Source organism: Phaseolus vulgaris, chromosome 7, assembly GCF_051622355.1.
Source record: "Phaseolus vulgaris cultivar YP4 chromosome 7, ASM5162235v1, whole genome shotgun sequence".
NCBI lineage: Eukaryota > Viridiplantae > Streptophyta > Magnoliopsida > Fabales > Fabaceae > Phaseolus > Phaseolus vulgaris.
Genome location: NC_143504.1, coordinates 34,005,622 through 34,032,433, shown reverse-complemented (window position 1 = coordinate 34,032,433; position 26,812 = coordinate 34,005,622). Strand labels below are relative to the sequence as shown.

The window sequence follows — 26,812 nt, the reverse complement described above, 5'->3', positions numbered from 1 at the left end:
TTAACTAAAATGTTCAACCTTATTAACCAATGCATTATATTTCTAATAAACATAAAGTTTTCAACTTTTACCATTCTTCTTAGGCACATACAACCATCAAGTTTGCATTACTGACATGTGTTAACCCCAGTCCATGTGGTTTTTCAATACCAAATTAACCAAGCTTTGAGCTTACTTAACCAAAACTTATTTAATGATTGGGCACTAAATTTTGGATGTGTAAAACATGGCAATTGCTTTACTGACCTTCCATGGGTCCTTAGCCATAGGGACGACAAAGCAGGGCAGACCAGCCTGTGGTTTTGTTGACAAAAACGCGGAGTGCGCTGCCAATTCCAACTTGCTGACTCGCTTAGGCCTACCTTGCATAACCCGTAGTCTGTGCAGGCCAAATGCGGGACAGGGCGGGTTGGCTCGCATAACCTGCATAACTTAAAAATCTAGAAATTTCTTTTTGTACCCCCATATTCATTTTCGCAACCTCATGTTTCACATTCTAGAATTTTTACTCACATATTATTATGCATGTGTCGTGAGAATAATATTGTGAGACCATTTACCTAATGCATCTAAATAAAAAAAAACTAAATTTATTCAAAATTTCTATTTAAAAAAATATTTTTTATTAAATTTTTAAAAAAATATTTCTTATGCAGGCTGGCCCACGACCTACAGTCCAACTCTTATGCGAGGCGGACTAGTCAAATCAGCCCGCATATTCCATGTGGAACAGGCCAACCCGATCCGCATTTTGCGAGTCAAATGCGGGGCGGGGCAGCTCACATTGTCATCCCTACTTAGCGATGCCTAGTCATGCTCTTATATTGTTCCCATCTAATACAATTTTCAGTATCAAAGGGAACTAGTTTAACTAACATCCCAACTGATTTAACCAACTTCTTCAACCTTGTTAATAAATGTTTTTTTATTAATGGTAAACATGATGTTTTCTACTTTCAGCATTCTTCTTGGGCTCATACAACCATGACCTTTACATTATTTTCATGTGTCAATCCCAACCCAAGTGGCTCTCCAATACTAGTTTAACCAAAACTATTAGTTTACTTAACCAAATGTGACTACATGATTAACACTAAATGTTGAATGAGTAAAACATGAACTGTGTTTCACTAAATTCTACGAGTCCTTATCCTTGCCTAGTTATGTTCTTATATTGTTACCATCTAATACAATTTACATTATCATAAGGAACTGTTTTAACCAAACTCTTTCCTATTTAACCAGTATCTCAACCTTGTTATTAATGTTTTATATTTCTAATAAACATGAAGTTTTTCACCTTAACCATTGTGTTTGGACAAATTTAAATTATGAAATTTAAACCACAGAAACTTCAAGATGTTAACTCAATAATGGCACTGGAATCAATTAAAAACAGTAAGCCAATTGAGAGAAATAAAATTTTCAAAATCGCTGCCAGATTACCGTATTTTTTTCGGCAGAATTGTACACTTTTTTTATTTTATTTATCATTTTTTGTGTACTTCGTATTTTTGAATGATTCTTTTTTCTATTCTTTTCTAACACTTTGAATATCTCAAATCCAGAATTTCAGAATTTTCCAGTAAGTAAATCAATTGCAATAAGGAAAAAAAGTAAGCACTTTTTTCAGAAACAGAGGAATCCTAATAGGAATAAAAAACAGGATTATGAACTAGCAAAGACATAATAGAAAATGATGTATTGGAACTTGTATAAGTCTAGAATACAAGTATGAACTCAATTCTAAAAAGAAAATGGACAAATGATCAATATCAATTCAGAAAATTATAGACACTAAAGCAAGAAACAATCAAAACAAGAAAAGTACTACTAGAAGTAATGACAATTATGGAATAACATGACTAAGACAAAACTTGACATGATTACAAAATTAAAAGACACATCACAAATTTTAACAAGTGAAAGGAAGCTTAAGGTAAACTCTAGGAAGGATAATGCCATTCCAAAAGAGCAACCATACTCATAAGAAGAATGAGTGCCATAAACCTTTTCACAAACACTTGGTATAAAAGAAAAACAGCAAGAAAACTCAATTAATTCCTAAAACAGAAACTTAAATTGCAAGAAAATTAAAGAGCTCTTGAAATTAAAGTGCACACAACTCAATAATTAAGCAAGAAGAACCTAAGACTCATGATACCACATGATGTGATTCCACTAGCTTAGAAGAGAAAGGTTCTTGACCTTCTTAGGAATCACCTTGAGTTGGACATTATAGAGGCACTTTTCTTAGAGTTGGATCATTGTTCTAAGACAAGAACTCACCAAAAACTAGTACCAAATCCCAAACTCATTTGGATGAACCAATTTTAGTCAAATTGAACCGAACAAAAGAGTAAGAAAAGCAAAGGAACAAGATGAATGGACTGAAATATAAAACTGCCGAACCAAAACTCATAAAAAAAACAGCAAGAACACCAAACCAAAACTCAAGAACACAAGCTAACAAAAACAATAGAAAGAGAAGAAAGGAAGGAGAAGAGAGTGCTCATGAAGATGGAAGAATGTTGGATGATATCGCCACTAGAAGTGTGGAATGCTCCTAGATGAGAGTGATGCCGCCACTTGAGGACTCCAATGATCCATCAAGATAAGACTAGAGAAGAAGGCTCAAAGCTCTCCAAAGTTCACTCAAAATTTGAGTAGAGTTTTCTTATATTAATTCCAATCTGAATTTTACAAAGGAAGCACCTCTATTTATAGCCTAAGGTGCTGAAAAAATAGGTGGGAAATTTCAAATAAACTCATTTGAAATTCCCACCAAAAACAAGTCACATGGGAGGTGTGACCTTTTTCTACTATGACACCTCCCAAAAACTACACCTACACCTATCTACTAATACACCCCCCTCCTAAAGCTCCTAACTAAAGCCTAAAAGATGCTAAAACAAAAGAGGTTTCTAATGTTTCCCTCTAAGCACCTTCAACTAAAGAAATTACAAAAAGAGAAAATAAATGTCATCTAGCTCCCAAAGCTTTGAACATGCTTCTTGTAATCCTTTGAGGTGGTCTTTGACCTCCATGGGCGTCCTCCATTTGTGCCTCCACCTCTTCTTGATCTTGTTGATTGGCCTGCATGTCCTCTTGAGCTTGATCTCCATCAGTTACCATCTAATACAATTTACATTATCATAAGGAACTGTTTTAACCAAACTCTTTCCTATTTAACCAGTATCTCAACCTTGTTATTAATGTTTTCTATTTCTAATAAACATGAAGTTTTTCACCTTAACCATTGTGTTTGGACAAATTTAAGCATGACATTTGCATTATTGTCATATGTCTACCCCAACCAATGTGGCTCTCGAATACCAGTTTAACCATGTTCTAAGGTAACTTAACCAAATATTTAAATTGATCACTAAATTTTGCATGTTTTACTGAGCTATTTAAATGACATGCGCCCAAATTAAGTTAGACCATCAACACTAACTTTTGTGGGTCCTTTATATTTGAGTGTACATATGTTTGATGGTTCAACATAACTTGCACCTTCAAATTGAAATTCAACAGGACCAACACCTTCAGGTTGAAATTTATTTGGGACAACACCTTCACATTAAATTTCATTTGGGCTAGCACCTTCATCAATTACTACATTATCCACTTCCACCTTATCCATTTTCAAATTTTCCTCTCTTGATTCACATTTACCTTGCTCATGGTTTTCATCATCATTTTTCTTACCAACTTCTCAGTCCATTACCAACTCTTTCAATTAAACTACCTAATACTCAAGTTTTGAAATTAATGCCTTCACTATTTTGTTTTTCTTCAATAGTTCTTTATTATCAACAATAATATTGTTTATATCATAACCACAATAGTTGGACCACCAACCTCTCTTATTATCTTCTTCAATTGCTTCCCTTACAACATCAAGTGCAACCTTTGCACTCGTTAAAGTCAAATATTTAACAACCTACAATTCACATAACAAACAATCCATTAATATGATTATACATAATAATCACCATTAATTACAAATAATACTTATATAATTATCCTTAAAAGAACATAAAATAGTTTTCTTGCAAATGGTCACATCAATCCACTTCAGCAATCAAGGAAACATACTGGCAAAATCATTATATTGTGCATGATATTTCAATACATATTCTAAAGCCCACACCTATGATTACAATACATTGAACACATTCTTTCACCAATGAATAAATAATTAAATAAAAAAATCAAATCATAACAAAAATGTCCAAACTAATAACATACTTGTGATACAAATAGGCATCCTACAAAATGCAATTGTTATGACTTCCTTTCTTGCAACAAACAATTAGACGTTTGACAAAGACTTTCAACCAAATTATCATAGATAACCACACCGTAATTATATTTCTCAGTCATTCACAAATCATCTACTAGGTTGAAAAAAAAAAGCATTAGGGTTTATGTTTAGAAAATAAAACCCAACCAACCTAAGAGGTACATACAACAAACAAAAACCCTCTACATACCATTAAGTTCCTCAAGTTTGTGGAAAATATCTTCTACACAACAAAATTGTTTGCAAATAATTTTCTTATCTTGCATTCATTATCTCCTTCTTCAAAATTATTTTTTCACCTCGCATAGGAAAAATTAAAAGCCTAACAAACATCTAACATATTAAAACATTTCTTTTATTTGAAATCCTTACCCTCCCTTTTCTCATCCCATCTGCTACATAATTCAAACATCAATGGGAGACAAATATTTAATTTTCCCTCAAGCTCAGACAAAAATTAAAAGAAGTTTTTGCAATGCGAATCTTATGGATGGTTGACATAATCTTGTTGACTTTTCCAATTCATCTTATTTTACAAATGTTTGATACAAGGATGGAAAAAAATGCAAAAGTTTCATTATGTTTAAAATATCATGCTTACCTTATTACACATTTCGAAAATTGAATTTATTGTTAACCTTTGAGAGTTCACATTGAATGTCCATTCTTTTGTTGGATTTTATGCGGTATTTGACAATTCATATGTTATTATGTCATCAATACACGTTACATTCATATTCGCAACATAGAACATGAAAATCTAAATATTTTATGTTTATAATATTAAGCTTTTGATTATATAATATTAATTTTTTATATATTATATTAACAAGAAAAACATTAAAAGTGTAACATATTCTCTGATTCAAAATATTCCACGTATCTATATAGAAAAGAACAATAATAGATAGAAAATAGTCGCAACACGTGTGAGTTGATTTTAGCTTGGCACATGTTTTTTAGCATTTTTACTTGGATTAAGATTGTGATTAACAATAATAGGTGAAACTCAGTGAAGATTGTCACAAGACATGAACTTAACCAAGTGGTTAAGTAAGTATGAAGGTTCTTTTCAAAAGAGCAAAAGAAAAAACACAAGCAAGATGATGATGATGATGAACAAGGAATTAAAAACAAGATAACATAAGGGCGGAATTTAAAGAAACATAACCAAATAATGGAATGACATATGTGAAAATGGAAGGAAGAATAAAGGAAAGATTAAGATGAAAGGAAGCTTATGGATATGGGGAAAGTGGGAGTGAGTCACACCACTTGGGGGAGGGAGCTCCAAGATGAGTGAGGGGGAGTCCCCACTTGAAGCATTCTTTGCTCAAGATAAGACTCAAAGATAATTTGGAAACCACACAAGGAATCACTCTGATGTTTTGCTCAAGATAAGAATCAGAGAGAATTTGGAAACCACACAAGGAATCACTCTGATGGAGTTTCTTTATTTCAATTTCAATGTCATTTACAAGAGGGGAGACACCCTATTTATAGATATGAGTGCCTTGGTGAGCAAGAGAGAAGGGTAGGGGTGACACATGTGAAGAAAGCTTTCTAGAATCTAGGTTAACCTAAAGAATGTCGCACGCATGGAAAGGGTTCTAGAAACTAGGTCAAAAGTGTGCACATGAGTGATCTTCTAGAAGCCTAAGCTAGCTTATTCTTCTTCTAATTGGGCAAAGGTGAGCCAAATTTATTACATTTTAATCTTGTCTTAAAAATACTATATGGAAGAGCAATTGATAGTCTGACCCATGTTTGGGTGTTCTTCTTCTGAGAATCTTCTGATGGATGGTGGGGTCTGATCTCCCAACCTGAGATGATTGACCTAGCCTTGAATGGTCTTTGGAGTTTGTGATAATCTTCTTGTAAAGTTAGATCATATCAACACAAAAAGGTGAGAATAAGATATCTCAATTAACTTATAAGAAACATGGAAACAAAAAATAATTATAACTCAATTAAGAGACATGGAGAGAATGATAAGAAAATTGAATCTCTCAGTTGCCAGAAGGCGAGAGCTAACTGGTTCAAGAATGGTGATTCCTATACTAGGTTCGTTCATTCCTCCTTGAGGTGGAGAAGGCTCAGAAATGAAGTGAAGGGCATCCAGGTGGGGGACCATTGGTGTGAGGAACCAAGCATTGTCCGTTCAGAAGCAAAGAAGCTTTTCGAAGCTAGATTCAAAGCAACGAAAGATTTAGGGGTAAGACTGGATGAAGTTGAATTCAAGTAGCTATCTCCGACTGATAACGGGGGTCTCCTAGCATCTTTCTCTGAGACAGAGATTACGGATGCAGTGTGGTAGTGTGAAGGTACAAAAAGTCCGGGCCCAGATGGTTATAACTTTAACTTCATCAAAAAGAATTGGGAGTTGCTAAAAGAAGATTTTGTGGCAGCGTTGTCCCTGTTTCATGAGACGGGAAGTATCCTGAAGGGCTGTAACGCCTCTTTCATAGCTTTGGTTCCTAAAGTTAGGGACCCGTCCAAGCTCGAGCAATAGAGACTCATCTCATTAGTTGGAGCTATGTACAAGATTATTTCGAAGATTTTAGCTAGTAGAATGAAGAAGGTGTTGTCCTCTTTGATACATGAATGCCAATCAATCTTTGTGAAAGGAAGAGGGATCTTAGACAGTGTTCTTATAGCCAATGAAGTTGTTGAGGATTTAAGGAGAAGTGGGAGAAGAGGGTTGTGCCTAAAGGTGGACTTCGAAAAAACATATGACTCGGTTAGATGGGCGTTCTTATATGATATGTTATCCAGGATGGGGTTTCACAACCTCTGGATCGCATGGATTAAAGGATGTTTGGAATCCGCCACTGTGTCTATGTTAGTCAATGGGAGCCCTACAGAGGAATTCAAGCCAACTAGAGGGTTAAGGTAAGGAGACCCACTTGCACCCTTCCTTTTCCTAGTTGTAGCTTAAGGCCTTGCTTGGATAGTTAGAAGTGCTAGCAAAACCACTTTGCTGACGGGCCTCAAGTTTGGAAGGAAGGAGATTGAGGTGTGCATCCTCCAGTTTGCGGATGACACTATTTTTCTTTGTGAAGACTCCTTCAACAACGTGGTAACCTTGAAGGCCATCCTAAGGGGGTTTGAATTAGCCTCAGGGTTGAAGATCAACTCCCATAAGTCAAAGCTTGCAGGCATCAATGTTCAAAGTAGTGATGTAGCATGTTATACAAAGACGTTGAACTGCAAACAAATGGGAGTACCGTTTAAATATCTGGGCCTTGAAGTGGGAGGTAACCCCAGGAAGAAGCAATTATGGGATCCGACCGTTAACAAGTTAAAAGCGAAGCTCAGTGTGTGGAAAGAGAGATTTTTATCCATGGTAGGGAGAATTTGGCTTATCAACTCTGTCATATCTGCTATACCTCTGTATTATCTCTCCCTTTTCAAAGCCCCTGACTCAGTCTGTAAGAGGATTACCTCTATCCATAGGAGATTCTTGTGGGGTTGGGGGAAAGAAAGCAAGCCAATTTGTTGGGTTAGTTGGGAAGATGTGTGCAAACCTAAAGAGGAGGGAGGATTGGGTTTAAGAGAAATACGAAAGTTAAACCATGCTCTCCTAGCTAAATGGAGATGGCGTTGTATATCTCAAGAGGAGGGAAGATGGAAGGAGTTATTGGACTCAAAGTATGGGTTGGAGCCTAGAAGCGTCCATACACTAGTCAAACTCCAATCTTGGTGGTGGAAAGATCTCTATAAAGTGTGCAAGGAGGGAGGAGGAAAATGATGGTTTCAAGAAGAGCTAAGTTGGAAACTAGGGTGTGGAGACAAAGTAAAGTTCTGGGAGGAGGTGTGGGTTAGGAGCTCTGATCTAAAATCCTTGTTTCCTAGACTGTTCTCCCTATCCTTAAACCAGGGGAAAATAGTGGGTGAAGTTGGCGTGTGGATTAATTCGGATTAGAGATGGAGGCTGTCATGGAGGCGTGCCAGAGTTGAGTGGGAATTATCACTGGAAGCATACCTTTTTACACTACTATCAGGGGCACTAATGAGAAGGAATGACGTGTATGTGCAGGTGTGGGGGAAGGAAGAACCAGGCCTTTTTTCTGTGAATTCTGCTTATGAGTGCCTTGCCAAGCAGTCTCGTGGAACCCAATCCGATGTGTTTAATCTCCTTTGGAAGACTAAGGCATTCCCAAATGTGATTGTGACAGCTTGGAGAGTGCTGCTGGATAGAATCCCAACAAGGGTGAGTTTGAGTAGGAGAGGGGTGATGATGGAATCTACAATATGTGCAATGTGTCAGGTTAAGGAGGAGTCTTGTCAACATATCTTCTTGGAGTGTAAATACGCACAATGGGTATGGTCTTTGTGCTTCAAATGGATATGTATCTCTTCTGTTCAACAAAATGATTTAAATCTGCACTTTATGAGTTTTTATCTGAGCAATGCTAGCAAGAAGCAAAACCTGGTATGGAAAGGTGTCTGGGCATCTGTTATTAGGTGTATCTGGGACCAAAGGAACCTGATTGTATTCAAAAAAGGGCTAGTAGATGCGGAGGAGGTGTTTCAGAAGGCTCAACTCAAATCCTGGCTTTGGATGAAGCACAAGGTGCATTCCTTTACTTATTCTTTTGTAGACTGGATTCTTTTTTTTTTTTATCAGCAAAGAATACAATTGAATAAAAAGGGGTACTTCAGGAGTACCCCAACCAATATACAAAAGACCAAGTAACACAAGACAAAGGCAAGTAAACATTTTAAAAAACAGAAAAAGCATATACACAACCCCTCATCCACCTATTTAACCATATCTTCAATACAAGCATGTCTTGCCCACCTAGCCTCTTCTGTTACGTGTCTTCATATGCTACCCCCAACACAACTTTCTTTTAAGCCCCTAAAAGTGTAAAAATCAGGAGCACCAGCAAACTGACATACTTCCCCATGACTTCTAGCAGTGACCACGATTCGTGCAAACCACCTCACTCACCCAAAAACATCCCTGTGGCAGCTCTTGAACCAGCTCCTTCTCTACACCAAGAAGTACCTTAACTCCTTACCACACCTTCACCAATAAACCTGCAGATAGGTAGGAAAAAAAAAAGATAACCTTCATCAAGAGTTATATTTCCTTTACTGAAACAACACAAAACCAGCACATATTCCACCCTGCAGCACCCTGTTTCTCCTTAAAATTAAGTCCTACAATTTTCCCTCATTTCCACCGCACCTACCGACCTTCCAACTAGCACAGATACCTTAAAGTTAACGCATCAGTACAGGATCATCTCAACGCCTACCCTCATATCAAAAACCATGCATACAAATGATTGGACTAAGAATCCAATCTGAGAAAGAAAAACTAAATGGAGCCGTACCAAACTTCAAACATAACCACGTGGCCAATTGAGCTGAGTGGAAAATTTCTTCAGCATCCAGAATCCCTTGTTTGAACACAATCAGATTTCTCTGATCCCATATGCTCCTAATAATTGCGATCCACAGACCCTTGCAGACTTGATTCTGCTGATTGGTTAAGTGAGGAAGATGAAAGCTCTCAAAATGCACTCAGAGATCCTTGTGCTGCACAGACACTATACCCATCCACCGCAGGCAAAGAACCCAGATCTTTTGTGCACACAAACACGTCAAAAAAATATGTTGAGCTGATTCTTCAGTAGCCTTACAAAAAACACACACTAAGGAGTTGATAGCAAGGCTTCTCCTTATGAGGTTATCATTCGTTGGTAACCTCCCAATTAGGACCCTCCATGCTGTACACACATCCTTGGGTACCGCTTTGTCTTGCCACAACAGCGAGAAAACATTAGTCGAGTTGTCATTGGGATAGTTACACAGAGTTAGATATGCAGATCAGACAGAAAACACACCTTTGGGATCCCCACTCCATTCAATAATATCCTCAGCGTCCCTGAGGTTCATCATTTCTTCCTCTACACTAGTTTCCCACTCAAATCTAGTCCTTCTCCATCCTAACCTCCAGGACCAGCCTAACTCCCCCCACGTGCCTACCTCACCCACCAATTTTCCTTGCTCTAGGGATATGGTATACAATGTAGGAAACATAAATTTGAGCTTATTATTGCCCAACCATGTATCTTCCCAAAACCTGATTTTGTCCCCGTTTCCCACTTTCCATGGAACATGGTTACGGAACCAACCCTCACCTTCTCCTTCTTCGCATACCTTTCCAAGGTCACTCCACCACCAGGAATAATTTTTACCACAACGTTGAATATTAACCGAACCATTATAGTACTTAGATACCAAGATCTCTTTCCATTTCCCTTCTTCTTCACTCATCATCCTCCACTTCCATTTTGCTAGCAAAGCCCGATTAAACTTCTTAATATCCTTAACCCCCAATCCCCCTTCCTCCTTTGATTTGCACACATTTTCCCACCGAACCCAGGCAATGTATTTGCTATCTTTGCCCCACGCCCAAAGAAACCTCCTCTGTATACTAGAAATCTTATCACAGACTGTAGTTGGTGCTTTGTAGAACGACAAATAAAATAAAGGTATAAAAGTTAAAACCGACTTAATCAGACATAACCTACCAGCAAACGATAGACATTTTCCTTTCCACGCACTAAGCCTGGCTTTAACTTTTTCCACCACTAGATCCCAAAATTGAATCCTCCTTGGATTACCACAAATTTGCATTCCCAAATAAACAAAAGGTATTTGCATGATATCACAATTGAGAGTTTTCGTATATAGCTCAAGATTGCTTCGATCTACCTTTAACCCTGTTATCTTTGATTTATAGAAATTAACTTTGAGCCCAGAAACCATCTCAAAGACTCTAAGAATCGCCTTAATTGTAAAGACATTGGAAAAGGAGTCTTCACATAAGAATACGGTATCATCTGCAAATTGCAATAAGCAGCAGTCTACCTTATCTCTCCCCACCTTGATACCTCTTAACAGGTCCTCCTTTACAGCTTTACGAACTAAACCCGCCAGCCCTTCAGCTACAATGAGAAACAAAAACGGCGCCAGAGGATCTCCTTGCCTCAACCCCCTCGTAGGTCTGAACTCCTCTGTTGGACTACCATTAACCAGAACTAACACCGTAGCCGTCTCCAAGCATCCTTTCACCCACTTAATCCACTTGCTATGAAACCCCATCCTCTGTAACATGTCTAGCAGAAAAGTCCACCTAACTGAATCATAGGCCTTTTCAAAGTCTACCTTCAGGCACACCCCACTCTTCCGATTTCTTCGGACCTCTTCAATTACCTCATTTGCCATCACGACACTGTCTAGCATACCCCTATCTTCCAAGAAAGCTGACTGCACATCATCAATAACCAAATGCATGACTTCCTTGATACGGCATGATAAAACCTTAGTGATAATCTTATAAAGAGCTCCCACTAAGGATATAGATCTGAAGTGCTCAATCAAAACAGGATTCTTCATTTTAGGAATAAGAGCAATAAATGACGCATTGCAGCCCTTAGAAAAGCTCCCAGATTCTTGAAACATGTACACTGCTTCCAAAATATCCTCCTTTAGAGTCTCCCAATTACTTTTGATAAAATTAAAGTTATAGCCATCTGGACCCGGACTTTTTGATCCCTCACACATCCACACTGCAGCCCTGACCTCCTCCTCTGAGAAATCCTCTACCATTTTCAGGCTAATCACCTCTGGAAGAGTCATGAAGTCCACAAGACCAAGTCTAACACCATGATCAGGAGTGGCCTTGAACCTCTGTTCAAAGACACGTTTCACTTCCCTACACACGGCTTCCGGTTCTTCGCACCACTGATTATCTATTTCAACGCCTTTGACTTCGTTCCTAAGCTTCCTCCATCTAATAATAGAGTGATAATACTTGGAATTTGAATCCCCATGCTTATACCAAGTAGATCTAGCTTTCTTCCTATTTAAAGATTCCATCTTTTTATCTAAGCTCTTTTTTTGGCTAAGTAACTCCCACCTTCTCAATTTCTCCCCTTCCAAAAGATCACATTCAGCATCCTTGACATCAAGGTTCTCAATCTCCATCATGATTTCACGCTTACACTCCTCAATATTTCCAAAAACACTCTTGTTCCACTCCTTGATGTCTTTTTTCAATAACTTCAATTTATCTTTGAGCCTGGACATACTGTTCCCCTGTACCTCATAATTGTTCCACTTTCCTTTCACCAAGTCCTTAAATTCAGGTTCCATAAGCCAAGCGTCAATAGTTTTGAAGGGTCTAGGTCCCCAATCTTTATCCCAAGACTTGACCACTATAGCACAATGATCGAAAACTTCCCTCTGCAAAACATACTGCTTGCTCGTAGGCCACCTTTGTAACCATTCCAAGGATACTAAGAATCTGTCTAGCCTACTTTTGGCGGACCCACCTGACTTAAACCAAGTAAACTTTTTACCTACGAGAGGTAATTCCACCAACACCTTCCTATCAATAAACTCATTGAAATCTCTAATCTCTTTCTTCTGACTGGAAAAACCTCTAACACCTTTCCTTTCCTCCATAGATCTAACAACATTAAAATCCCCGCAACAGCACCACACCTCATTATGATTAGCACTCTTAATGATTGACAGGGCATCCCACATGACTACTTTATCACTAACCGAACATGTTGCATACACATTCACAATTACGCATAGGCAGTTCATTTTGACATGAGTCCCAGATACAGCTATGAAGCCTCTTCCTTTAACATGAGACTTGTACTCAAACGCTTCTTTGTTCCACATAGAGAGAATACCTCCTGCCCTATTTTCTCCTTCATTAAGTACCCAACCAATTTTATTATCCCCCCATAAGGCAAAGCATTTAGAATCAGAGAAATCCGTAACTTTTGTCTCCTGCAAACACACAAACTCGGCACCTTCCTTGTAAATAATATGCTTAAGATATTTAGCTTTAACCCCTCCTCCTAGCCCTCTGATATTTAAATTGATAATAATCATCAACAACCTGTTTTCGTACCCTTCTTCATCTTACTCAAGACTTGTCTATCCCTATCCTCCATCACCTCCACTTCTTGTAACATCATGACATCTCCCCATGGACATGTCGTTCCTAACCTTTTTGCCAATTCCCATATCCTAACTGATTCGGATTCGACAGCTTCTTTCCTAATTCGGTTATTACATTCAACAATTTCTGAATCTGACAACGCATAAGTTAAAGAACGTGACCTGGTTGGGTATCTATTCCCGGAGTGTAGTGATCCCGTGCCCCCTTTGGAATGCCACCGTCTCTGGATTGTTCGACCCCCTTGCTTCCATAGCGCACGTAGATGGCGTACTCTGTCAGGGGTTTGATGGTCAGCCACCTCTGTAAGGTCCTCCCCGCCGCTATCAGCGCCACACATCTTCTCCCCCAAATCTCCCTCGCGTCCTTTACTGATCATAAGCTTCCGACAGCTACTCGATTCAGATAGAGAGTTGTTTACCCTACTCAGCGAACAATCACCCCCTTCATTAACAATAAAAGAGTGCTTCAATGGTTGCTCCACCCTCGGGCTCTCTGGTGTTGGTGATTGTACATCATCAGGCCCCAATGCACAGACGCTTTCGAGAAATTTTCCTGAAACTGGTGCACGCCTGGTTTCGATGTCCACATGGGCCTCTGATCCGCTAAACTGCAAATGGGCCTTAGATAACACTGGGCTTTCGTTTAGGGAGTTAGTAGACTCCCCCACTTTTACTAAGTTGACCAGGGAACTTTGTATATCCCCACACGCCACATTGACCTGCTGAGTGGCTGTTGTCCCTTCCTCTGATCCTCCCTGCAAACTCACCTCCTTTTTTGTGAAAGATGAAACAGCCTTTCCCTGACCTGACACAAGATCTTCTGCACCTTCCTTTTCTATCCCCGTTTTTTTCTTATTCGTAGACCACCCCTTCCCTTCCCTTTTGTTTTCCTCCGACCACCCCCTGCTTCCTTCTCCGTTCCCCCCCTTTTCATTACTCAGATTCGCCGAGAAAAGAGAATCTTCAACAAAAGTCTCAAAAGAAGATACGCTATCCGATGATCCTTCAAGACTATGTTCACAATTACACCCGAACTTGACTCCATCATAATAGTTCATCTCTTCCTCCAGCGTAATATTATACAGACACCCATTAATCCAAAAGCCTTTGGACAAATCTACCTTACGAGATCTCAAAATTCTTACTTGAAACCGCGCATACTCCACCCGAGTTCAATCCAAAGTGGCTTCATCCACCTCCATCAGCGTTGCCATATCCTCTATCACTTTCAAGAAACACTCCTTGCTCCATAAGTGAATAGGCAGCCCATAACATCTGATCCACACCCGCTTGTAACTGACCACGAGAGATTCTGACCAAGGTTTAAGTTCCTCAAAGAAACAATTGAACCATTCAACATTAGACTTTACTATATCCTCTATTTTCTCGCCGGACTTAGATGACAACAAAACAAGATTGTCTCCCAAAAAACGTATTATAAACATGCTCAACCCTCCCTTAAAACATTCTTCTTGCAGAGCCTCATGTTCGCACTTCGGCTTCATGTGACCAACCATGTTGTTCTTCATCCACGGTAAGATACTCGCTTTAGTCGTAAAAGAAGGCCCTTTCCAAGCATCACGAAATGGCCTTCTTACTACATCAGCGTATGATTGCTTACATAGACCGTTTCCGATAACATCCTTCCCTACTTCATTCCCAATAACTTCTTTCCCTCTTTTCTCCATCCACACCTCCTTGTTCTTCCTCTGTGTGTTTCGAAAGGGAGGCCCACCACTTCTACTTTTCTCCTCCAGCGAATGAACACTACCTTTACTCTCGAAGCTTTCCCTCTTGTACCTTGGTACATTAACGTGAAGTTTCATGTTTCCGATGAAGCAGTTGTCTAACTCCCTCTCCAAGCTTAGAGCATTACCCACCTCAAAAAACCTTACGAAACCAAACCTTCTACCCCATCTGTTCAAGCGTTTAGAGATGAAAACTTCTTTAACCCCGGCCCATTTCTGAAACAGTCTGAACATTTCATATTCACCATGATTTTCTGGAAAGTTTGAAAAGAAGAAAGTTGTAGAAGACTTTGCCAAGTGCTGATGATAACGACGCTCCACCTGTCTTCTCCGAATCTCCTCCTCCTCTCTCGCCCCTCTCTACACTGGATTCTTAATCCAATGCTTTGCATTAGAAGTTATAATTAGGACTCCCAGATGCCAAAAGTTTTAAGACTATGGCCTATACTGGATTTATAGTTGGTTGGAGGTGTTGGTGAGTTTGTCACGGCCTACAGCTGGTGCAAGATGGAAAGGAAATATGTGCTTGTATGCAAAGGGAGTCAAAAGGAATGTTAAGGACATGATGGAGGATTCTGTTTTGATGTGTCTTATAACAAATCAATATAGGCAGGGTGTATGTTGGTTCATGGTTCTTTTTGCAGGAAACAAAAACTGTGTTTGTTATGTGGTGTTTTGGTTGTTGTGGAAATCCCTAAGTGTGTTTGCTCAACTAGTGGTCTCACATTTGGATGGTAGCAGTAGAGGTTGTGGTGGGGATTCAGACATGTTGGGGAATGTGAGTCGAAGTTGTAAACTCCAACCAATCTAAGTGCGAGATGGACCCTGGCAAGTGGTTAGTTGGTTTCTGATAAAAGTGAGCTTAAAAGGAGCAAACAGGGGGAAGCCAAAGTCCAAAAAGGAGCGAATGGAAGATGCTGCATTGAAGTGATTAATTTTGTGACAAGTGCTACAATCGTGCCACTGCAAGTTGGGTAGAAGGAATGTCAATGAGGTGGTGGAGATAACCAATATTTTGGTGTATTTTGATGGTTTTGTAGCTGCAGTTTGCAGTGCTTATAGCATTCCAATACGAGCACGGTGCTAGCTGGAATAGGATGTGTAGCTTATGCAACAAACATTATCTTTCTATTGTTTCTGGGGTGTTTGTTCATCTCTTTATTCTTGGAGATTCTTAATGTGATTTGGTTTATGTAAAAGGGTTGGAATACCCCTTTTGTATTTAATTTCATTCTTTACTGATAAAAAAAATAAAAAATTAAGAGACATGTAACAGGATATAAAATAAACTTAATGAATCTACAACATAACAATTATTTAAAAATAGTTGAAAACCAATTTAAATTCTTAGGAGATAGAGAAGTTTGGAAGATGAAGCACATTTACTCTTTAACGAACGAAGTACATCTACTACCTCTAGATTTGCAATCATCATATCTATATACCTAACCACAAGTCCAGAACAAATGGTGAAGAAACATTTTAAATGATATCTAATCAATTTATAATCCAAAAGTGTGAAGGACAATACGGTGTAAGTCATGCAACGAAAAAGTAATAAGAAATAATTGCACAAAAAAAAACAAAGAATAAGATACAATATAAGTCATACTTCACAAAATAAGAAATAAAAAAACATAATCCATTAAATTTTTTTGAAAGATAAATATATTTATTTAAAAAGAAAAAACACGAGTAGATGTAGATATCCTATTATAAAAAATAGAATGAACTACATGAAAAGGCAAAAAATTAGTATAAAAGAATTGTAATCATAGTCACTAATGTATAAGAGCCAATTCCAGTGGGCCTTCCACTACATCTAATCCAAGTGGAAGTTGTCATTCTCGGACCAGTAGCTTTGAAAGCCTAAAAGAAGGATTCTATTTTAGATTCATCAAATACAATAAACAAGTTTTATTGTTATAGTTACAGTATTTTAATCTCAATAGAGACCAGTAATTTTATTTTCTACCTATTTCCTTTATCTCGGTGGACAACTAACGAAATCTAAAAAAAAGGGTTGGTTTTTGGTGTTATTGAACGGTGGGCATTCCTCGTTCCAGTCATCAATCAATGAGTAAAAAGCAACCAAATTAACCATTATCAAGACTAGGAGAATGATGATTTCACAACTATTCTACCCCTCCAATATTACAAAAAGTCATAAATGAACCTTTGTATGCTATATTTAAACAAAATGACACTTAAGCCTTGGGGATGAAAGTCGTTATTGAGAGAATGGATCAACAAAAGAAAGACTGGTACCTCTGACTCCCTTTTTCTCTCCCATCTTTTAACCCTTTGGAAGCTCATTTTTCAACAATTCAGGAAATTGAAAAAAAAATAAATGGTTATGCTCCTTTTAAGCAAATATCATACTAAAGATTGTTCGTACCTTAAGCGTCTTGTTCCAAATGAACCTGGCAGTGGTTGAAGCTGTGACAATGCTAGTTATTGATTCACTATTGGAGGCAAAGTTGTGGCACATTGTCGGCGAGAATGGGGATTTACAATTCAGGATTTGGAAAAGGGTTAGGTTTTGGGCACTGCTATGTTTTGGATTTGGAAAAAAAAGTTGGAATAAAGTGTCTTTAAATTTCTTCCAATTTCTTCTCTTTGAAATTTAGGCGCCAGGACATTTGGGTTTTTTGCCATTTTTTATTTGGTTAATTTTACCTATGGATTAAATATAAGATTATCTAGGGATTTTTGTTTTCCCATCCCTTACATCCGAAGGTAAGGCTTTTTTGTGACCCACTTTTTCACTTTCTCTTTCTTCCAATGAGTAATAATATTACCTACGGAATTTTTTAATGTAAGATAAATTTACATATAAATCTCAGTGAGTAATTTATCTATGGAAAATTGAGTTTTTTTCTTATAGTGAATAGCACTAGTATTATCACAAAATAAATGTATCTTACCGAGTTTTACACCAAAATCTTCAAGTTGCTCCTTAAGGCACAAGATATGAGGACAACAACTACCAACTACAATTTATTCAACTTCAACATTTGAAATAAGGACACATGATTGCTTCTTACTATGTCATGATATCAAACTTGATCCAAGCAAGTGACATATACCACTAGTGCTCTTTCTGACCAATTTACATCCTACAAAATAAGAGTCATAAAATCCAACGATATTAATTAAAACATTACTAGATATCATAGTCCAACATCCTTGGTTCCTTTGAGATATTTCAAATTTATCTTTGTTGTAGTGAAATGGGATTCCTTAGGACATGACTAAAATCTTGCACAAAGAGAAGCAACAAACATGTTGCCATGTCTACTACCAATGAGATATAACAATGATCCAATCAGTCCTTTGTACTTTGTTTGATCAACTGATTTTCCCTTTTCAACAACACCAAGGTAACAACTGGATGATATAGGTATTGATGCTTCCTTGCAGTTTTTCATCACAAACTTCTTTAAAATGTCAAATCAATCAATATTTGGATTGACTCTTGGAAAGTTCCATTTGCAAGTTGCTTTATTTGTAAACCAAGAAAGTATGATAGCTTCCCATCATTGACATCTCATATTCACTCTGCATAGCTAACACAAACTCCTCACAATCATTAGTTTCTCCAAAAATAATGTCATCTACATATACTTGAACAAGAATGATATTTGAGTTTTCTTTCTAGATAAAAAGTTTTGTCAACCTTTCTTCTCTCATAGTTTTGAGATAAATGAAAGTTGTTAAAACTCTTGTTTTGGAGCTTTTTATAAGACCATAGAATGAGTGCCTTCTTGAGCTTGTGGACATGTTCAAGATGTTTGTGATCTTCAAAATCAGTAGGTTGTGAAACATAGACTTCCCCATTAATGAATCCATTGAGAAATGTGCTTTTGACATCCATTTGAAACAACTTAAAACCACTCATACAAGAAAATTCCAGAAGTAGTCTAACAACCTCTAATCTAGCTATTGGTGCATATGTTCATCATAGTCAATGCCTTCTTCTTGATTACTACAAAAAAAGTGTATATTGTGGCGGTTATTTTCGTATAAACTGGCGTTTATAACCGCCACAATATACGCTTGTGGCGGTTTTCAAAACCACCATAGAACTGGCCGCCACAAAGTTTAATGTGGCAGTTTTATGCTATCCGCCGCAACACCCGCCACTTTAAACATAGTGTAAGTAGTGACGATTTTTATATGTAAGTAGTGTCAGTTATAACTGTCGCAATTTACATTCATTGAAGAAGATTATGGCGCCATAATATACGTAAGTAGTGGCGTTTTTAACTGACGTAATTTTAATTCTGAATAAATAAAATTTATCCACCACTTTTTTATAATCTTTTTTATAATCTGTTTTATACAATTATAAAATTTAACCACCACTTTTTCATAATAAATTAAAATAATGTATAAAGTTATAATCATCCATTCATTTCATTAAAAATTAAAGCACACATAATAATGTTCAAAAGTTTATATGTAATTGAAAATTAAAACACATAAAAAGTTCATGCATCCCTAATCAAGTTTAAAATTACAACACATAATTGTTCAAAAGTTCATACATCCTTAATCAAGTTTAAAATTAAAAGACACATCCCTAATCAGTTTTGCTTCCAACACTTGATCCTATTACTTAATTAGGTGATGGAGCACCACTTCCATAATCTGATGCCTGAAATAAATAATTTTAAGTTAATGAATTTGTATGTTTATAATTATAAAATAAAAGACACCAATAAATATTTCAATATATTAATACCTCATTGGTGGATGCATGAACCAAATTAGATGTCAAGCAATATATGCAAACAAAGTGTTCATTTGTTTTTTCACAATTGCAAGCTAATTTTCCATTTGAGTTACCTTGTCCTCCATATTTGACGAAATTGAACAAGAGGAAGCATAGTTCATGTTGTGGATCCTTTGAAAGAAAGGTTGGAACAAGCTCCATATGATCCTGAGTTTGTCTGGGCAATCTTACTCCAATCCCACCATATCCATGTGAAAACCTGCATAATCTTACAAAATGCAAGATTAAGACATTATATTCAAACATATATATGGATTCAACTAGAATGTGTTTCTTCAAAACTGATTCACACTTTCTAAATCATTATATTTGACTCAAATGTAACATAGCTTTTACGTGTATCCATCTATCCACAAAATCACAATTTTATTATTTAAAAAAATAAGAATATTTAAAGGATATTCCATTTCTATTATAAAATAGTTATTTTCAATAAAAAAATCACATTCATAAACTTACAATATTCAACTCAGTCCATAAATAAATTTTACTCGTCCTAATGACTTTATCAAAATATATAGAGTCCATAAATCCAAAACAATTACCCAAAGATAAAAGTCTATATAAAATAACATAATATTTATCAATTGGTATTTTCATATATTTCTCTGCACCTATGTAATTTGCAATACCTTTCAAAAACTGTTTTTTATTATTTGATCAAATTGGAATCCCTATTAATATTTATGCTGCTGTGTTCCTTATTGTATATATTATACTGTATAGTTCTACAAATATCTACTGTAATATCTTTTAAATAATGACTCATTACATGTATTGTTATTGTTAGAGTGATATTAAACTGCCCTAATTTTATAATTAAGATTCCAATATTTATATATTACATTAAATATTTTATTGATTCAATTTAATTCAGTTAAATTATTACAGATATCAACATAAAGAATTACCAAATTTTAATAATATTTCAAATTCAAAACTATTTTATTCTAAAAAAAACTCAAATATACATGCAAATTTGGCTTGTTCAAGAAAAAGTAATGTCTTGGTGCCTATTTATATCAATGATAATAGGTGTTTAACCAAGATTTAAATTACACATGTACCACTAATAGTTTCTAGTTATTTTCTAAGGAGAATTTTTTGTTCATTGGGTTGGGTTGTATATCTAACATGAACAAAAAAAACAAAATAAATGAGTATTTATTTTTCTCACTATCTAATTACATTTCTCTAAATATTTATGTATAACTGTACTAATATTTGTCCAATTTTTCTTATGTATATTTTTATGTATTAGATGTACAATAAAAGAAAATGTAAGAGATTATTGAAACTATGTAATATAAGTTCTATAAATTTTTAAATTTTATAATATTGATATATGAATTTATATTTCATGAATTATTGTCCATGAAGAGATTCACATATCTTAAAATCATATGGAGAACTAAGTTCTTAAAATTTAGAAACAAATAAATTTGATTAGTATTTTTGTTTCTTTTTTACTTTTGATTAATATTTTTTTTTGTTTATATATATATATATATATATATATATATATATATACTTTGAAGAATATAGATAATATTTAAATTTTCAATTCTGATTCTTATTATGCTAAAATTATAAATAATTACTTGGAATTGCATTTTCTTTTACAGATTTTTATCAGTAACAAAAAATTACATAAATTTAAGTAATAAAAAATAAATATTAAGGATGTTTCAATTTTTTACATTATTGTCCAAGGTATATTTATGCACAAGATTGTACAGTGAAGTAAAAAATATATATCAAAATATCTTATAAGATAAACTCAATACTTTCTAGTTATTTTTATAATATCAATTTTAGAGCTAATATTATATATCTTTCCAAAATATAGGTTATTGGATGTTTATGTCCTAGTATTAACACCCTTCTTTCCATACATAATTTCTTCTCAACACACACGAGTAATTATACTCAAACAAAAAAATCCTAAACAAAAATTCTTAATTTGGTTTTATTTTCAGTTTTAGTAGTTTAAACCAAACAGACCAAAACAAAGCATCAAATATTCTAAAGTTGGTTTTTCTTTGTAAAAAGGAAAGAATGACCATAACTATTTTCATTAAACCTGCATAATCTTACAAATTCTACTGATTAATTTCTTTGCGAAGTTTTAATAATTTGTTTAACATAAAGTTCTGGTCAGTATTGACAACCATAAAGTTCAACACTTCTCTCTAATATATATATATATATATATATATATATATATATATATATATATTTACACTTTAATTCAAACATAAAATGAAATGCAAAGTACGTGAGTGTCTAATGTCACTAAGTAGATATGTATACAAAATGACTATTCATCCTTAAGAAATGACAATTCGATTTGGAGTCAATGAATTGTTAGTGGAAAAGGTAGAGACAAAATTATAGTCAATAAATTGGGTGCTGCCTCAAGAGCAATTCTCGCCCTTGCTATGACTCCAAATTGTCCAAACTTCTACAAGCTTGATGCTATGAGTTTGTGTGACAATCTTACTTCAATCCCACTAGATTAGAAAGCTAGGCATGGAAATTTTTTGAAGACGTGAACTTGCAAGATCATGCAATCTTGTGAGTAAAAAATATATTGCAATTTTGACAACAATGCTTCAAACAATTATTGTTATAACTTACCATGCAGGTAAACCAGCATTGAATTGAATTATATAATGAATCTAATTATTTGTCTTATTAAACATGGATTAAACTAGAACTTTTATTCTTTTACAAAATACTCAAATTAGACCTATTGTTTTCTCAGTACTTTTTCATGAAATAGGATAACATCACTACAATTTTCCATTATGCTTCTGCAACCCTTCTGTAGGGCTTCGCCAGATTGGCCAACTGTAACCATGATCCCACCACCCCTTCCTTACCTTTTTTTCCTATATAAACTTCTATTTACTTAAGCCATCAACAAAAAATTAACAGAGAGAGATACTCACTAGAAACTCAGATTACAAACTCACCTTACTTTTCTGTATGAGCATGCTTTGAGGAGAGAAAGCAAATGGACATGTGTGTTTACCCCCAGAACACAGTCAAGAAGGAAACAGAGGAAAGGAAGAGCTAGTTCGTATGCAAAACATCAAAAGCAAGAAATGTGAGATTTTATAAACACTGTATTGATGAGAGATAAAAGGAATTAATTCAATTTGATTTATAATTATCCATTTAAATATAGTAGTGTGGTCTTGGGTGGATATTTAGGAAACCATGATTTGTATTCCTCCAGCCAGGGTATGCTACATGTCTGACCTATTGAGCTCCCTCTAAACCTATTGAATTCTCACAATAAATACACTAAATAAAAACAGAAACACACATCACATCTCCAAAACTGAAGCAATTCTACCCACTTGGTTGATACTTCACATACATGACTGGGACACCCTATTTCCTGTCCTGAATCTCTGTTTAAAATTAAACTTATCACACTCACTTTGGTCATTGATGTGGCCCATATACTTGCTATTCAACAAGATTCTCAAGACAGGAGATGAAAGAGAGCTAGGAGGAGATAATTTGAATGCGATAGATCCATACCTCTTCCAGCAACCATCAAGTAACATAGATTCTCATCCTCCCCGTGCTCTGTTCACATTTCCCTGTTCACATAATAATAATTCTCATCAAGTAACATAAAATCAACTTTTTATTAGGCTTTGTAAAATGATCTTTGTGGTAGATATGTTGGAATTGGAGGAAAATGACATGTGTAACTTTTTGGCTATTATCTTAATAGTTTTACTTCTGTGTGGAGATTTTATTTGCTTATGGCTTGGTTTCTTTACAAGTAGTCAACAAACCTTTTGTTAGGAATCACATAGCAAAAGCTCAATCTCCAAATGATTTTAGATAGGTTGCCTCCCTTTACATTCTCCTGCTACTTATTTACCTTTGAAATCCCCTCTAACTGACTAACTTAATAAAAAAACTACAATAACTTTTCCAACTTCTGAAAATTTTCCAATGTCCATCTTCTTACAGGTCAATTATTACAGAAGAGATTTCTATTCTCTTATTGTCAGGGAAATATATTGATATTGCATTAGTTGACCACAACAAATTGAGGTACTTTTTTTTTACAAATATATTTATATAATAAGCCAATTACTCACATCAACTTTAAACAGCACCTTAGGTAAACCAAGTTCACTCACGGAAAAACTCTTATTTAGAAAACTAGCTAAAATACTACTACTTAAAACTCTTATTTAAATTGGTAGTGATGTGCTACTACTTAAAATACACAATTCTCTACTCCAGTATATCCTTGTGTTATGTTTTCTGGTTGGAGATCTGCAACAATCTGCAAGGTTTTTTGTTTGCGATTTATTGGTAAGCAAGGGATCCAAGCAAGCATGATGTACGACATTCTTCACCCATGCTATATCAGATTGGCTCACCCTAAATCTCCTTAAGTTTCTACTCATAAAACATTTGTATCACATCAAAATCTCCTACGTAATCTTCTTCAGTGAAGAGTCGTGCTCCACAAATTACAAATTGCTAGAGTTTATTTATCAAATCATTAAGACAACAATTCGGAATGAAATTCACCACAACTGAAATATCTAAGACCCAAAAATCAACATAAGTAAATCATACCAATCCAATCAAATCAAATCAAATCCAATCAAATCAAAGGACATTGGATAAATCGAACTCAGAAAGAATGTGAACAAATCCTTTCGCGGAGGCGCTGATGGTGGCGATTTCGAAACATCAAGTTGTGCTGACAACATAAACCCAAAAATATTTAGGAAGAAAATATTCATTTAACATTGTCCTAGTCAACTCGTCCAATGATTTGTTCTTTCTTTAAACTTCTCTATTTTGTTGTAGAGTTTTAGGTGCAGAAAATTTGTGTTGAATACCATTTTTTTCGCAAAATGAATTAAAATTTTCATTTTGAAACTCCCTATCACTTTTAATTTTACAAATCTTGTTGCAGTTTTCATTTTGTAAAAGCTTTGTAAGCTTTTTGAAAGTTGAAAAAGGTATCATTTTTGGATGCAATGAATAAATTCCATGTAAACCTAGATAAATAATTTACAACAACTAATGCATAGTAATTTCCTCAAAGACTCATAATTCTGAAAGGATCAAATAAGTCCATGTGAAGCAGCTCGAGAGATCTAAAAGTTGAAACTTTTTTTTTTTTAATTTGAAAGAAGTTTTAGTTTGTCTTCCTTTCTAACATGTTTCACATACTTTATCCTTCTCAAACTTTAGTTTTGGAATACCTACGACAAGATCTTTAGAAATCAACTTATTCAAGTGATGCATGTGAATGTGAGAAATTCTTCTATGCCATAATCAATATTCTTTCGTTCTTGATAATAAGCATTCAATTTTAGATTCAATGTTTGTAATGTATAACTTGTACACATTATTTACCCTTTTACCTACAAGTAAGACATATCTTGAAGTTCCTTCACAGATCATACATGAATATGGCTCGAAGATAACTTGATATCCTTTGTCACAAAGTTGATTGATGCTTAGTAAGTTGTGCTTCAGTCCTTGTACATACAATACATATTTAATTATCATTGAGTCCTCATTACCTACATTACCTCTGTCGAGAATCCATCCTTTATTGTTGTCATCATGTGACAAAACCCTTATGTTTTAGTTTCATATTGATAAATTTTGAAGCATCTCTAGTCATATGCTTTGAAGAACCACTATCACATAAATCTAGTAGAAATCATAATTTTTTACCAATTTACTTTTACCAGATCACACAATTAATCAGTTGAATTTTTGAACACACAAGAAACACTTAAAATCAAATTACATAAATGTAAAAAGAGAGAGAGCATGAGAAACACATAGAGATTTTTATATTGGTTCATTCTTCCTTAAGAGCTACATGTAGTCCCTCATACACACTAATTGAGATCACTATATCCAAGAATCTTTACAAACAAGACTCACACTATAGTCACTCTTGTACTCTACACGTATGACTTATATCACAAGCAACACCCTACTGCTTTAAAAAAAATAAAAATAAAAAATCATATCTATACAAGAATTCTATAAACAAGTGAATTAAAGAACAACTACACCTGAATTACAACATATAAATAAACAGGTTATGGAAATTCAGGTAAACTTTCTACAATCAAGGAAAGTAATCAAAGAAAGCTCAAATAAAGTTCCAAGAATCAAAAGAATTTACTCAATGTAAATTGTGCTCTCAAAAATAAATTTTCTTTGTTTCTGAAAATGTTAAAGTCAGTGTACAAAAAAGTTTTCAAAATACGTTTTTATAATCCTCACAGGAAAAATGTCTTTTAAGCTATTAAGTTATTTTTAATGGATTAAAAACTCAATTCAACCGATTGATTTCACTTAAAGTGAAAACAATGGATTAATTTGAATCTCTAATATGTTAAAACCATAACAAATAATATCATCCTTAAAACAAAGAGATTTCAATTTGTTAAATAACAAGTTTTAACATATTAAACATCTCTACATAACTTTTTGAGGTTTTAAGTAATTTTAACAAATTAAAGTAAAATTTCAATCATTTGAAATTTTCTCAATCCCAATACAAAGTTCTAAACACAAATATTTCAAAACATGATTCTTGGATTTTCATAGATTATTTACCTTGATAAACATAAATAAACAGACACAAAAGCACAAAGATGCATATAATGACATCTTCTTCAAAAGATTGATTTTCATTCTTCAATGGACTGAATACATTAAATACAAGTTTCAACTCCACCTATCCCCAATAGTTTATAACTTTGAGGTTCTTTCCTCTAAATTTTCTGTTGTGTTTCTGTTTCTAATTAGATGTAAGTAATCATTGTAGATTCAACTAATTGTATGTATAACTTTTGGACAAGCTCTCACTAGTTAGATATCAAAATACCAAAGATTTCATAATACTCTCAAAACTTGATTTGAAATCACAAAAAA

The 26,812-nt window shown here is 35.1% G+C and overlaps 1 protein-coding gene and 1 long non-coding RNA gene across 2 annotated transcripts; both read right to left on the bottom strand.

The window, feature by feature from the left end:
• Positions 1-14,481: 14,481 nt before the first annotated feature.
• LOC150025880 (uncharacterized) lies at positions 14,482-15,291 on the bottom strand. The gene has a single exon (XM_090304792.1). The coding sequence runs from the start codon at positions 15,289-15,291 to the stop codon at positions 14,482-14,484; it is 810 nt and encodes a 269-aa protein (XP_090160918.1).
• A 4,241-nt stretch (positions 15,292-19,532) lies between these two features.
• On the bottom strand, positions 19,533-20,140 carry LOC150025879 (uncharacterized). The gene is made up of 2 exons (XR_016522917.1): positions 19,909-20,140; positions 19,533-19,717 (listed from the first exon to the last, which is right to left on the bottom strand). It is a non-coding gene; the product is annotated as an uncharacterized LOC150025879 (long non-coding RNA).
• Between the last annotated feature and the right edge of the window lie 6,672 nt (positions 20,141-26,812).

Bases quoted from the DNA above. Each gene is read 5' to 3' on its own strand.
- LOC150025880 (XM_090304792.1), bottom strand. From the start codon at position 15,291: ATGTTCAGACTGTTTCAGAAATGGGCCGGGGTTAAAGAAGTTTTCATC.